The 15,485-nt window shown below is 43.9% G+C and overlaps 1 protein-coding gene across 1 annotated transcript in view; it reads right to left on the bottom strand.

Moving 5' to 3' along the window:
• MTMR6 (myotubularin related protein 6) overlaps nucleotides 1–15,485 on the bottom strand; it is a 66,230-nt gene that overhangs the window by 24,663 nt on the left and 26,082 nt on the right. The window contains exons 4-7 of the mRNA XM_088460289.1: nucleotides 15,328–15,485; nucleotides 13,998–14,126; nucleotides 6,854–6,988; nucleotides 3,452–3,584 (exon numbers count right to left, since the gene is read on the bottom strand). Of these exons, the coding sequence (XP_088316415.1) occupies nucleotides 3,452–3,584; nucleotides 6,854–6,988; nucleotides 13,998–14,126; nucleotides 15,328–15,485 (555 nt within the window). The remainder of the gene's footprint in view (nucleotides 1–3,451; nucleotides 3,585–6,853; nucleotides 6,989–13,997; nucleotides 14,127–15,327) is intronic.

The raw sequence follows: 15,485 nt of genomic DNA, 5'->3' as shown, positions 1-15,485 counted from the left end.
TAAGCGCCTGAGCGAAACAAGCCCAGGGCGGCTCCTGTATCGGTGCTGTAACCGTAATAGGCCGCGCCATAGACAAACACTGCCGGCAGAGGCCCTCCGCGCTACCCTCCCCCTCCGCTAACGGTACTTTACACGTAGTACACTGTAGCCGGAGAGGAAAATCACTTTCAGACATGATGGCACCAAGTATGTGAACCCTCTCACCAATTATATATTAAATAGGTGAGAGACCACCCTGCAGCACCGCACCGCAAGGGCTTAGCAGAAAGGACAGGGACAGTAATAAAGCTGACAGTTAGAAGAAAAGTTACAGGCAGCAGCGCTAGCACAGTCACATACAATGCAAAGAAAAATCAATTCCTGCACTAACAGCGCTGATCACTCAACTACGCAGACACAGGGCCTGGTAGGACACAGCGCAGCATACACAGACCTGACCCAAATCCGTCCAGTGCTTCCAGCAGCGTTCACCATGCGTTGGAAAGATGGCCGCCGAGGAGCAGAGAGGAGGCTGGCCTGGGGGAGGAGCGCTGCTACAGGACCAGTCGGCAGTGTGCAGAGAGGGCTGTGTGCAGCGGGGGAGGCGCCGGCTGTGAGACAGGGAAGGCGCGCTCCCCTGGCATGCATTTAACCCCGAGACGCCGCAGCGCTACCGCTCTGCAGCGGTCCGCTGTCCCAGGGGGGTAGTGGAAGCGCAGGTTCTTACCTGGCTCCACGCTGCAGCCAGTCCCCAGGGAGCCCCCTGCCTGGGGACTCTGGACCATGTAACAGCGGGGACCCACCGCGGGACCCCGCTGCTTACCTGCTGTCCCCCTTGAATCCGGCCATGGTCCGGAACATCTGGGGTCACCGCTAGCTGTGACCCCAGATGCTCACCAGCATCCCCGGATCGGTACCGGCGTTCTGGTACCGTCGGGGGTGTAGGGAAGACAGCATGGACGTCAGGACTGACTGTCCATGCTGTTCATCCAGATGTGCAGCCACAGCTGCATGAAGAAAAAGCTTCAGGGGCTCTTCTAGTCCCCACTCCAACAGGTGCACCCGACTCCGACCGGGCACCAAACGAAACTGAGGTGCCTTGGCTCGGGGGCGGGGTATAGGAGGGGGACCCTAGTGCATCCTGGGAGGCTGAAAGCTTAACTCTATGGTGCCCGATGACTGACGTCACACCTATACCCCAAGGTATCCTGTGGATACCCTATGGACCCTGAAGTAGAAAAGTTGATTACATGTCGGCTATAATTGCTCCCGCATTGCGTGCACGGAACTAAGTGTGTATCTTTATGAGTGGACGTCCCCTATGTATACGTTTGGATTTAATACACATCATCAGTGCACCCTTGCTCCATCCCTATCCTCAGTGCAAAAGATACACCTGATATCAGTCTCATTACGCCTTTGGACAATTCCGTCACTCTGTTTGAGAACAGACTAGGTGAGAATGCACCGCTACAGCCTGGATACGCCGCTTTAGTCGCAAGTGAAGATGTGACTGACAAAGGTGCGACTCTGCATTGCCGGTATTTATGGAATATGCAAAATCCCATTACCGGCTTCTCTGATCTGCTGCTGCATCCAAGGATGCAGCCACTGAGTTTGGCACGCCCAGAAAACAGGCCCAACATGCCCGTTTTCAACAATGCTCCTCGTCTCTGCCCCCCAAACGCCAGCAGCCTGTCATCATGCTATGTCTTCTGTGGCAGTGTCACCAACGTGGCAGGACCTGATCTGCACATGTGCAGCGCGGCTCCTGCACTTAGCAGGAAACATTGGAAGATTGAAGTAAATATTGCATTTATGTAAATCTCTGAAACAATCCTATAGGTCCTAGGCTCTATAACAGTGCCAAGCCAGCTTAATATAGAGTACTCCATTTTGGTACTCCTATACTCAGGGGACTTAACTAATCTCCACTCCAAATCTTATATTTCTCCTTTACCTACTAGACTGTAAGCTCTCTTATGATCAGAGTTCTCCTGCTCAGTGTTTCATGCTTTCTTTTCTTCTGTACACATTATATGCTCTAGTTTCTGTCGACATTATTTTCCCCACTAAACGGGGTGGTGTAGCAATGTGGCACTTTACAAATCACTAATAAGAATAATAAGTGTAATGTTACCGGCAGATAAGAAAGGTTGCACTGTATATCCAGAGCTACATGCTGCCCTCTGGTGGATAAAACACAACATATAGGGAATTTTGCACCAAGTGCAATCTTGCTACTTCATCACACTCCTGTGCTCCTCAGCTGAGGAAACAAAACTGAGGGCCTGATTCAGAGACGGACGGTAATGCATTCGCCACTGCGATCTCTTACGGATTGCAGTTGCTAAAATATGTTAATGTCTTTCAAAGCTTACCAGAGCATAGGGAGGCCCATTGCCGCCATCTAATATACGTCCGATAATGTGCAACAGCGTAAACATCGGTACCATCGACACACACCAGGAGGTCATGCAGCCTGCAAGGCAAGTCTGACCAGCCACAAACACTGCAGCTCTCAGCTGCGAAGGAGCTCGCAATGGCTAATTTCTGCACGCCCATGACATCGCGTTCAAACTAACAGACACGTCTGCGTGTTTCAATCACCTACCCCGTCACCATCCCCCATACGCTGACTACCCATCACTCACTTTGCGAGTAGGTCCTATGTACGAGAGTAATCGTAATGCAATCACTGAGCGTGCAGTTTGTACGCTCAGCAAACTATTGCTCGATCTGCGAAAATATCGCCATTGCGTCGGTCTCTGAAATGGGCCCTATGTACGATGCAGGGTAGTAAGCTTCTCAGCCAAATCTCCATTTGCGGCTGAGTGGGTGTCACTGGGCGGCAACAAGGGGGTTCACAGGTGATATAAGTGGCCAGCGGGTGCGGGCTACCCAGCGGTAAGCGTATGCGGACAGATCTCTTGCAAGGAGGGGCCGGAGCAAATGCAAACTGATGGCGACTTCCACAAGCGGATGGACAGGGGTGGTGCTGCCGCATAGAGACGCAGCCAATGCGTAATAAAGGCGAGAAACCACATTTATTTCCAAGTTCGCTGGCGACTGTGAATCAGCCTCAAAGTGCAAATGTGTAATATATAAAAACATAGAAAGCAGAAAATAAAGTAAAGCTAAATGCTGATTGGTGGGGTATTTCTGTGCATTTGCCCTGTTAGTGAGTAACCTGCACTTACCTCTCATTTAAAGTACAAAGTATTCATTTTTATTTTAATTACTGTAACGGATCCGAGTTTCTGTCTCTTTCATTTAGTCTGGAATTAACATTTTGCATAATTAAAGGGTTTCACATGCAGTTTTTGTAGAGGCGTTTTCTGTTCCTGATGAGGCTAATGTGCTAGAGAATTTGTATAATATTGTTGACGACAGTACACAAAGGGTGAATTAGCGAGCGGATACATCACTGATCAGCAATAGGCGCTGGATACCTCTCAGGCGCATCACCTACCTTCCAAGAGTTTCTGCAGACTTGACCTCATTACATGAATATTCTCAATTCCTACAAACTGAAACTTAATGTTAGAGTAGTTGTCGGCATTCTCGTAGCCCTTGCCGGCCGCTCGGTTTGCCATGGCGTTCAGCTGGAGCATGAAAAGAAATAAAAGATGAGAGTTTTAACAAAACAAAAATAGCTTTATGTAAATGGGTCACAGACGCTTCTTATCGGGTGGCGTACACTGAAGGAATAAAATGTGAAATCGAATATATTTTGTTTTAGTATGATATTTAATGTCTGATTTTTGTATAGTTTTTTTTTTTTTTTTTAAATCTAAGCTAAGGTGTTATTCCCACTACTAACATACATGTCATCGCTGGCAGTTTTGAGATCCAAACCACTGAATTTACTACGCAGTGCTTTGGAGGGAAATGTTAGAAGCTGACTAAGATAAGAGACCGCTCCTGACTGGTTGTCTGTGACAATGGAGGACACCTAGCCATCTCAGGAGGTTATGCTGATAAAGGGACCCATTCATCTCTGAGGCAATTCCCTGAACTGCCAACGTCAGGGCTGGGGGATCGGGGATATTCAAAATGTTGAAAAATCTCAATTCGCTCAACCCGATCCGAACGCAGTCAGAACCTGCGAGTCGGAAATTTATGACATGTTGAATTTCCCCAATCCGATGACTGATCCCTGTCGGTCAGTATTGGCAGAATGGGGAATCGTGGCTCTGATATATGAGGCTCTTTAGTCCGTGTCCTGTCCTTGTGCGTTTTTTATTTATTTATTTTTTAAAGTCCCAATGGCTTACGTCTAATTAATATAGGAGAAGAGTGAATGTAACAATGGGGATACCGATACCATGACCGCAACATTTTGGGGACAATCAGAGCTACAAAATATAAAACAATTATAGGAGGCACAAAGGTTCTTTTAAGATTATATAAAAGGGCACCATTTATTATTAATATACCGGAGATCAACATTCAAATAATAATAATAATAATAATAGGGGTCAACAATATTTTAAAAAAATGTATATAGGGAGCACTATATTATTAAATTTTTCTTATAGATTGACCAACATACTACACAGGTGAGCAGACTGGGTACAGACATGGGGAAAGGCGAACAGGGGTGGGGAGGGGGACGTAGGCATGGCTGCTGGTCACAATACCGACTGCTGAACGCCGGCAAAGGATTCATGATAGGCGTCGAAATACGACGCCTATCATAACGCAGGAATCCAGGATGACGCGTGGTAAGTACGGGCCGTGTGTGCTCTTAACCGCGGGGGGGGGGGGCTTAGGTTTAGGGCAGTTAGCAGGGTTTTGGGGGGGGGGGGGAGGTTAGTGATAGCCACACATAGGGGGGTGGGTTAGGGTTAGGCCCCCCCCGGGTGAGGTTAAGGTTAGGTATACCCCCGGAAGAGTTAGGGAGCGTTAAGGAGGGGTTAGGGTTAGGCACCCCCAGGGGGAGGTTAGGGTTAGTCACTAGGGGGGAGGTTAGGGTTAAGGGAGGGTTAGGGTGAGGACAGGGGAGGTTAGAGTACTTACCTGCCTCTGTCGGGATCTCCATCCCATGGGCAGCCGCCGGCATTTCAATCCCATTCCGGTGGGAGGATAGAGTATACAGGAAAGCAGGGTAGAGGGGAACAGGGGGCACAGGGGTGGGAGGGCAGAGTACACAGGAAAGCAGAAGGGGTACAGACATAGGGACTGGGGAACAGGAGGCACAGGTGGGAGGGCAGAGTTCACAGGAGAGCAGAAGGGGTACAGACATAGGGAGAGGGCAACAGGGGGCAGAGGTGTGGGAGAGGAGACTACACAGGAGAGCAGAAGGGGTACAGACATGGAGAGAGGGCAACAGGGGGCACAAGTGGGAGGGCATAGTGCACAGGAGAGCAGAAGGGGTACAGACATAGGGAGAGGGGAACAGGAGGCATAGGTGGGAGGGCAGAGTACACAGGAGAGCAGAAGGGGTACAGACATGGAGAGAGGGGAACAGGGGGCACAGGTGGGAGGGCATAGTGCACAGGAGAGCAGAAGGGGTACAGACATAGGGAGAGGGCAACAGGGGGCACAGAGGTGGGAGGGCAGAGTACACAGGAGAGCAGAAGGGGTACAGACATAGGGAGAGGGCAACAGGGGGCACAGGTGTGGGAGAGGAGACTACACAGGAGAGCAGAAGGGGTACAGAAATGGAGAGAGGGGAACAGGGGGCACAAGTGGGAGGGCATAGTGCACAGGAGAGCAGAAGGGGTACAGACATAGGGAGAGAGAACAGGGGGCACAGGTGGGAGGGCAGAGGACACAGGAGAGCAGAAGGTGTTCACAGGAGAGCAGAACGGAGTGAGGGGATCAGGGGGCACAAGTGGGTCTGGGGCACCCGTCTGGTGGCTATGATGCTACGGCCCCTATCTGTGGGGGCCGAAGCTCTGTGGTATCCCCTTCCAGGTAGTTTTAGTTTAGAGGAGGGCTGCAATATTACCCCCAGGTCCAGCAGTGTTATGTAGCCGGCAGCTGCAATCCGCGAGCTGCCAGATGGACTCAGGAGGCGCAGGAAGACCTCCTTTACAAGCAGCTAATAGCTACAAGGAGTTCTGCCCTAGGGTAAAGCTGCCTAACCTCTGGAGCCCATTTTCAGCCATGGAGAAGCTAGTCCTTGGAGCAGATCTCCTGGATAACTAGAGATAAGATCCCCCTCAACTAGACGCTTGGGAAGAGTCACAGCAGCAGGGAGGCGCGGGCTACGCCCTCTGCTGGCTGCCACTCTATGCACCAACGTAAAGTCAGAGTACCTGTCGGGCCGGCCCTGGATAGTAAGCAGCGGTAGCAGAACGCTCCCCGAGCCGGCAGCATCTCCCCCAACCAAACGATTGCGGTGAGCACACAGCGCATCCTGTGGGACCCGGTCACTTATTAAAAACGGAGCTCCTCACCTCCTATATCGTATAAAAAAGTGCTATAGCGCGTACTTTGCAATCACTGATCATACTTCTCACAGACACCTTTGGGGGGGATTTTTATGGCGGTTTTCAAAACTGGCGCTTCAGTATTCTGGCGGTTTCTGTTCTTTACAGGAGATGCATCTGGATTAGATGTATAATGTGGGGCTATGAAAAATGGTGGTTTTACGATGGTTTTGTCTTTAGTAAATCCAATAACTTAGAAACCCCTCCTTTAGTAAATTTTCCCATAAAATCCAGCCAGCAACATAATATGTCAGGGCATCAGAACAACATGCAACATGTGATAAATACAACAGCTCACTTTTAAAATATTATAATATAATAGAATTACCTAAATATCCCTTAACCAGTATCAGAATAAAAATAATAATAATGTCTATGTGGGGAGAATTCCCCAGTAATGTGTCACTGTATCAATGAGGAAGACGTGTACCTACCTTAGGCCTAGTGTCCATGACATACATGGAGTGACACACGGGATTGGCTTTACCGACAGACTGCAGCATGTGCTCATCCTCTAGACATCTCGCGCTAAACCCGGATAATGGCTGACTGCACCGGCAAATAGCCGCCTGGACAGGACAGACAGACAGACAGGAAATGATCTACCATATTACAGGTGCAGTACAAGAGAGACCACACAAAGGCAGCGTGCTGTTTGGCAACAAGGACACAAGTTGGACTGTGGAACAATGAGGGCAAATGTTTGCAAAGATTCGAAGATTGAGACCAATAGTAGTAACTAGGGGACAATTTTACAGCTCAAATGGGGATGATAAAAAATAAAAGCTGAATACATACATACCTTCCCCTCTGGTCCATATAATAAGTGGGGACATGTTGGCACTTCCTATGAGTGCGGTGGGTGCATGTGCAGGGTGCTGGAGGCACTGATTTGCATAACAAAACAAAAATAATAAATTTATGAAAAAGGTGGGGGGAGGAAATGTAAGTCCCTCTATCTGCCCCACCGTATTAGATACAAAAGTTGGGGGCACCCTTGTGTGAAAGAGGGGTGTCCCCTTTCTCCTCTTTCAAACTATGTACCCCTATAGATATGAGTGATCAGTGTGACCCTGCACATATTTTGTGAAATTAATTCTCCGCATATGATTACATTTTACATTAATTCATATCACTAGGAACCCAGATAGTGCTCAATATCTTAGGTGACTACCCTCTATCTAGTATTGTACTGGGTTATGCTCCATAATCACAGCAGTCAGGAGAAAAAAGGTTCTATTATGGTAAACACCGGAATACAATAAGTAATATATCATTTTAAAATAGATCTTATTTTACATAAATAAAACTGGAGGGAATCAGAATATAATGTGACGTGTGTTTATTATTTCTAGTTATCAGTTATGTGTCTGTTAAACAAAAAACGGGTTAGTCTGACCTATTACATGCCATTATCTCTACTCCAACTGTCTGGGTGTAATAAAGTATAGGAAATGTTTGGAATCAATTTGTTTCAAATTCTATACGGTCGTTCTCTTGGATTCTGAGGTTAAGAATGAATTATCACTATTTCAGTGGAAAGTAAATATTTATTACAATTATAAATGATTATTATTATAAACCTCTAGGGTCCAGGTTCAAAAGAGCTATATTACCATTAATACAGATTCCTGTATCAGCAGTAGCATTGATACAAGTTAGCTGCTAGGAGCTGTTTATAATGAATACACGAAATGTGTTGATACAATTGTAACTCTTCACACAGCTGTCCTTAACCACAGCCTTACGCTGGGCACACACTAGGCCAGTGGCTCCCAAACTTTTTTGAATCACGGCGCCCTAGTGCATCAGCATTATTTTCACGGCACCCCTAAGTTATCGAGAAATTCAGAAAAAAATGTAGTGAAGTAAATTATGCTTACCGGTCATCCTTAGGTTTGGTTATATAGTGGTGGAAAGGTTTGTGCTTCTGTTTGTGCACATATTTACATTACGTTGACAATTTGATTTGGTGCTGGACCACCAATCTGAGGCACCACTGCAATTGTCCCGTGGCACCCCAGGGTGCCACGGTGCACAGTTTGGGAACCACTGCACTAGGCGCTGTGCAAATGATGTGATTGTCCAGATTTCCTTTGAACCCCAGCACAAACGATATAGTGCATACATAGTGTGCAATCTTTCACACGGCCGAACAATATATCTTACATGTCAGTATACATGTAATTAACACAGAATCAGTCTTAACAAATGATATTATACTGTGTCCAATAAGGGAAAGGACATATTTCGAGAAACAAAACACTTATAATATGTGGAAATGCACACTGCTGTAACTACCGTTTGTCATAGTACATTAAATAAAAGAATGTGGAATAAAGTGACACAAAGTGCAAACACCTCTGATATTAAGCAATATTTTGTGATATCTCATGTTGGAATAAAAATGAGGGTAAAAATTATACTTCTTGTAATTGCAGAGAGAACGATGGTGTAATAATATAAAGAGTCATAGCAACAATATTCCCGTCTCATGACTAATTATATATTCCAGATCATTGGGTGTCATTCAGCATAATTGTGACTAGGAACCTATTTACAATATATTCATTTATTGAGCCAATTTGATAAGCATAACCATAATGTCTGTCACTGCTTAATGTAACTTAACCAATAAATCTTGAACAGCTCACCGATAGGATAAATGTTACCGGCTGTATTGTTAGGCTGTGGTTAAGGATATAGCAGTGTGAAGAGTTACAATTGTATTACAGGAATCTGTATTAATGGTAATATAGCTCTTTTGGACTTGGACTCTAGAGGTTTATAATAATCATCTGTAACTGTAATAGATATTTACATTCCACTGACATAGTAATCATTTATTCTTAACCTCAGAATCCAAGAGAACGACCATATAGAATGTGAAACAAATAGGTTCCAAACATTCTGCTATTCTTTATTACAGGTCAAAAACACTCAAATAAGAAGGGCGCTAATTTATATATCTCAATGACAGCTGCAAAACACCAGTGAGCCTGTTACCAAACAATAAAAAAAAAAAAGACAGGTGTTGCGCTAATTTAACCATATGTATATAAACATGATAATGCTTTGTATGGCGGAACAAAAATGATCAAGACGCCAAAAACAGTTTTATAAATGCTTTATATTAAATAAACTAAAACACAATAAAAATATATAAACACAGCACTCCGCAACAATGTGTCATACCGTGATAATACTGTGACTAATAGTAAATAAATGTATCGGGTAACTGATGTTTTGTTTATTTATAAAACTGTTTTTGGCGTCTTGATCATTTTTATTCTGCCATACCCAGCATTAACATGTTTATATGGGATGTAGTCAGGAAGCCGATGGTCTAAATGCAGACCGACGGCTGCCCGACTGTCAAATCCCAGCAAGGTACTAATGACAGGCGTCAAAAACCCGACGCCTGTCATTAGACCTACGCTGGGAGCCCGACGCCCGGCATACCAAACGAAGGTAAGCCGGGCGCGGACAGCCTCTTAGGCTTCAGGGCTCCCGGGGGAACTTAGGGTTAGGCACCCCCCTGGGAGGGTTAGGTTTAGGCTAGGGAAAGGGGGGGTTAGGGTTAGGCACTCCCGGGGGGAGATTAAGGTTAGGCACCCCTCCGGGACACTTAGGTTTAGGCTGCGGGGACAGGGTGGTTAGGGTAAGGCACTTGGGGGGGCGGTTAGGGTTAGGCACCCCTAAGGGAGGGTTAGGGGGGAAAATAGGGTTAGTTATACTTGCCTTATTAGCGATTGGAATCTTCATCCCTGCCGGGCTTCCGCTGTCGGTATTTAAACCATGCGGCCGGCGGTATTACATACTACACCCGTTTATATATGTATGGTTAAGTTAGCGCAACACCTGTCTCTATTTATACTTTATTACACCCAGACGGTTGGAGTAGAGATAAAGGCATGTAATAGGTCAGACTAACCCATATTTTAACAGTCACATAGCTTAAAAGTAGGAATAACAAACACATCACATTGTGTTTTAATATACTCCAATTTTATTTATGCAAATTAAACGTTTTATTTTAAAAGGATTGATCACTTATTTAATTCAAGTGTGCCCAATAATAGAACCTTTGGCTCTTGACTACTATGATTAACCCCTGCACCACTGAAAGATGTTGGAGTCCAGGGATGGGGGAAAATTACCTCAGCAGCGACACCTTTGAAGAAATGTAACACCTAAATTTGAGCTTGAAACTTTTTCCTTTTAAATGTTATATTTTTTGTTTTCTATTTCCAGCAATTTGTGGAAATATTTTGGAATATTTATTTTGATAGCACTCAGTACTTTGTGGATGTGCGCCAAATATATCCAACATAGGCAGAGAGATGAACATACCTAGGAACAGGAGAAATAAGCAAACAAATAAAACTATAAGAGCAATGTGTGCAAATGCTAGGAGCTTAGGAAATAAAATCCCCGAACTAATTGCAATAATGACAAGGGATGATCTGGATATTGTGGCTATTGCGGAGTCATGGTGCAATGAAAATCATGACTGGGACATAGCTATACAGGGATATACTTTATTTAGGAAGGACAGAATGGGAAGAATTGGAGGAGGAGTAGCAGTGTACAGTATGTCAAGGAAAGCATAAATACTACGTTAATACATAGTATTCAAGAAAAAACTGAGTCCCTTTGGGTGAGTATAGAAACAGGGGAGAAAGTGATTGTTCGTATTAGTGTGATCTACAGACCACCAGGTCAGGAAGAGGAACTGGACAATAAACTTTTGCAGGACATCACTAAAATGGCATTAAAAGGAGAGGTTATAATCATGGGAGATATTAATCTACCTGATATAAACTGGGAGGTGTCTATGGCAAGTTCCACTAGAAGTAGGGACATCCTGAATTCATTGCAGGGAGCCTCCCTCCAGTAATTGGTGAGGGAGCCGACTCGGAAAGACGCAATATTAGACTTAATACTTATAAATGGAGACAGAATATCTGATGTAAAAGTGGGTGAAAACCTGGGATCCAGTGATCATCAAGCAGTATGGTTCAGAATAAAGACAGATACTGACTCAGCACATACAAAAACAAAGGTGTTAGATTTTAGGCTGAGTTTGCAGGGATGGGAAGATGTGGAGAAACTTGAAAGGAGTGCAGGAGAGGTGGGAAAATTTAAAAAGTGCTATATTAAAGGCAACAGACCTTTGTATCAAATCCACAAGGAAAAGGAAGCCAGTGTGGTTTATAAAAGAGGTAGCAAGTATTGTGAATGCAAAAAAGATGGCCTTTAGGAAATACAAGCAGACGCAAAGTAATGAAGACAAAGAGGTGTATCTTGTAAAACAGAAGGAGGCTAAGAAAGTAATCAGATGTGCAAAGGCAAAAGCTGAGGAGAAAATGGCACAGTCAGTGAGTAAAGGGGGCAAAACTTTTTTTAAATATATAAGCGAAAGGAGAAAAACAAAAGGTGGAATACAAAGACTAAAGACAGAAAGAGGGAGTCTTGTTGAGGGAGACAATGTAATAGCTGATCATCTTAATAATTATTTTTGTTCAGTATTCACTACTGAGAGAGAGGGAAAGGGGCCACAGTTATGTTGCAGGCGTGATCAGAAACATGAGGTAGGAACAAGCACATTTACAGAGGAGAAGATCCTAACAGAACTCTCAAAACTGAAAGTAGATAAATCAATGGGGCCAGATCTACATCCAAGGATACTACATGAGCTTAAAAAGGGTGCTGGTAACACCATTAACAGAATTATTCAACCAGTCACTAGCTACTGGAGTAATTCCAGGGGACTGGAAAAAAGCAAACATTGTCCCACTGCACAAAAGTGGAAGCATGGAAGAGGCAAGCAACTACCGACCAGTGAGCCTTACATCAGTAGTAGGGAAATTGATGGAAACACTCTTAAAAGAAAGAGTCATAGATTATCCAGCAATTTGCAGGACCCCAAACAGCAAGGATTTACTGGGGGGGGATCATGTCATACAAATCTTATTGACTTTTTTGACTGGGTGACTAAGGAAATAGATAAAGGGGGGGCCATAGATATAGCTTATCTAATCTTAGTAAGACTTTTGACACTGTTCCACATCGCAGACTGTTAAATAAACTGGAAAGCATGGGATTGGATACAAAGATAGTTGAATGGATAAGATCATGGCTGCAGGATAGGAAACAGAGTTGTAGTAAATGGAGTGCAGTCTCAAGAGGGAACTGTTACCAGTGGAGTACCTCAGGGATCTGTACTTGGACCAGTGCTTTTTAATATCTTTATTTGTGACATTGCAAATAGTATTGAAGGGAAACTATGCCTTTTTGCAGATGACACAAAGGTATACAACAGGGTAGACACACCAGGAGGGCTATAACAAATGATTGATGATCTAGGTAGACTAGAGGAATGGTCAAGAATGTGGCAACTACGGTTTAATGCCAAAAAATGCAAGATCATGCACTTGGGTCTCAAAAATCCAAAGGCTAAATATAGTATTAATGGCACTATACTGGAAACTACTGAAGAGGAAAGGGATCTAGGAGTCACTATTTCAGGTGACTTAAAGGCAAGCAAACAGTGTAACAAAGCAATGAGGAAGGCAAGTTAGATGCTTGGTTGCATAGGGAGAGGAATCAGTAGCAGAAAGAAAGAAGTGATAATACCACTGTATAGGTCATTGGTACGTTCTCATCTCAAATACTGTGTTCAGTTCTGGAGGCCATATCTCCAGAAGGATATTAATACAATAGAGACTGTACAAAGAAGGGCAACTAAAATGGTGCAAGGTCTACACCACAAAACCTACCAGGAAAGACTAAAAGATCTTACTATGTATAGTTTGGAGCAGAGAAGGGAAAGGGGGACATGATAGAAACATTCAAATATATAAAGGGTTTTAACAAGGTAAAGGAAGGAGACATTCTTCAAAGAAAGAGAAGTATTAGAACAAGAGGACATGTTCTGAAACTGGAGGGTGGTAGGTTCAGGGGAAATGTGAGGAAAAATTACTTCACAGAAAGTGTAGTGGACAAGTGAAATAGCCTATCATCAGAGGTGGTAGAGGCTAAGACAGTAGAGCAATTTAAACATGCATGGGATAGACATTAGGATATCCTTCAGAAGAAGTAAGGATCAATAAGGGTTGAGGTAACAATAGGTTTAAAAATGGGGCAGACTAGATGGGTCAAGTGGTTCTTATCTGCCATCAAATTCTATGTTTCTATGAATCTACTTCAAATTCAGACTATGCGGCAACAAAACGTGGGCCCCAGACAAGTGACGTGTTCAGGAAACACGACGTTGTAGTAATTACAGCTGGATGGTTTGCACAGAAAGTAATCAACGTGCTGTATTGTAATGTTTAACAATAGCAGGACAATGATGTGGCTCGGATTCGGCAAGCTCTGTGAGTACGTGAATTAGAAGAGTATATATAGTTACACGGGAGTATATATAGGCACAACACGTTGTGAGGGAGAAGTAGGGATCTCATTATTGGATGCGGTTACAGCACATACTCTGATCTTACAGCTGTACACTCCAGGCTTATACTGCGCTGCCGGAATACAATGCACCTGTATAATAGTAGAATAACTAAGTACCTGTGTCTCCTTGTGATAATAGGACAGCACTGGGAACCTTCCTTTACTTCTGAACTTTGAGCTTCCAACAATGATTGGCTTGCTGGCTGTAAATGGTACATACAGCTCTCTTGGATAAGTCTCACATACCTAAAATACAGAATATAGTACAATAAAATATATCTTATTTCCTGCAAAGTGCTTGCACAGCCATGGTACGCCCGACTGAGTACATCACTTTGTTTGCAGCATCTCCTTTAATGACTATCCTTGTTGGGCTAGAATGCCTTTATTGCACAGGCATACAGGAACATGTATGTATCAGCTGTACATATTCAATGGTTTGCTACTCCATTGTTATAGAGATGACACAGGTAGCTTCTTTTAGCTGTTGGGAGAAAGATAATGTGGAGGAGTGGTTGTCCAAAGCAACCAATCAGCTTCTAACCGTCATTTTAAAGAATGTGTTTGCAGCCGATTGGTTGCTTTGGGAAACGTATCCACTGTATCTCCAAGGATATCCCTCTATGGCCCAGATTTTATCACTCATTACTAATCTTAATTTGTGCTCCAACCAATCAACTCCTAAGTGTCATTTTTCAAACGAATGAAAGTAAGGAGCTGATTGGTTGAAGCACCATTTAAAGATTAGTAATGAGTGATAAAGAGAATATCACTAGTTAAGACATCTGGGCTTAAATAACTAAAACAGAACCATATTAAAGATATTGCAAGTCACCATAAACCTATGGCAGGCTGCATTCATATTGCAAGTGTAATATTTACATAGCATATAAACAGAACTAAAAGTACATGGGTTATATGTATAGCATGCTGCCACACTCACAAATACATGTATTAAGGGGAGAACAACTTAACCAGAGGCGTATCTGGAAATGCATGTTCTTCTAATCATCAGGAGTCATTTGTGTAAAGTAAATAAATGTAAAAGTACAAATGAAAATGACTTCCCTTTTTAAAAGGCAATGTGAGATTATAAGTGAATTTAAGGGCTACTTAACTTACAAATATGAACTCATCCACTAAGAAATGAGATGAAAAATCCAGAAAGATGTATAAAAATGTTTCCATGTGATAACTGGAGTTAATATTATTGACACTAGATTCAACCTTTTTATCCTCTGCTGGCACAAAGGCTGCAATGACCTTATTATCTGGAATAGGAAAAAAAAAAACCTCCACCAGACTCAAAATCTTATGCTTCTGAAACGTATACTTGTGAATGTGCATGTTACTAGTAGCTCTTTTCTATAACACACAAATTGCAAATAATTTTATGGATTTTGAACTGATTTGCAGAAGGGTGGCATCACCAATATGAGGGACACACCTTGTAATCTCTGTTCACATCGGAGAGCTGCCAGTGAGAATTAGGGACCCCCATTCGCTGATACTCTTCCTTCATGCCGATGCAATGCCAGCCAAGGACTCGCTCTGCCTCCTTTTGTTTAGGGTTGTAGGAAAACGCGTAGAGATCATCGTATCTCA

This window comes from Taudactylus pleione, unplaced genomic scaffold (assembly GCF_031769625.1).
Source record: "Taudactylus pleione unplaced genomic scaffold, aTauple2 ptg000043l, whole genome shotgun sequence".
NCBI classification, from domain to species: Eukaryota; Metazoa; Chordata; class Amphibia; order Anura; family Myobatrachidae; genus Taudactylus; species Taudactylus pleione.
The sequence above is the reverse complement of the archived record's forward strand: the minus strand, read 5'-3'. Positions and strand labels throughout refer to the sequence as shown.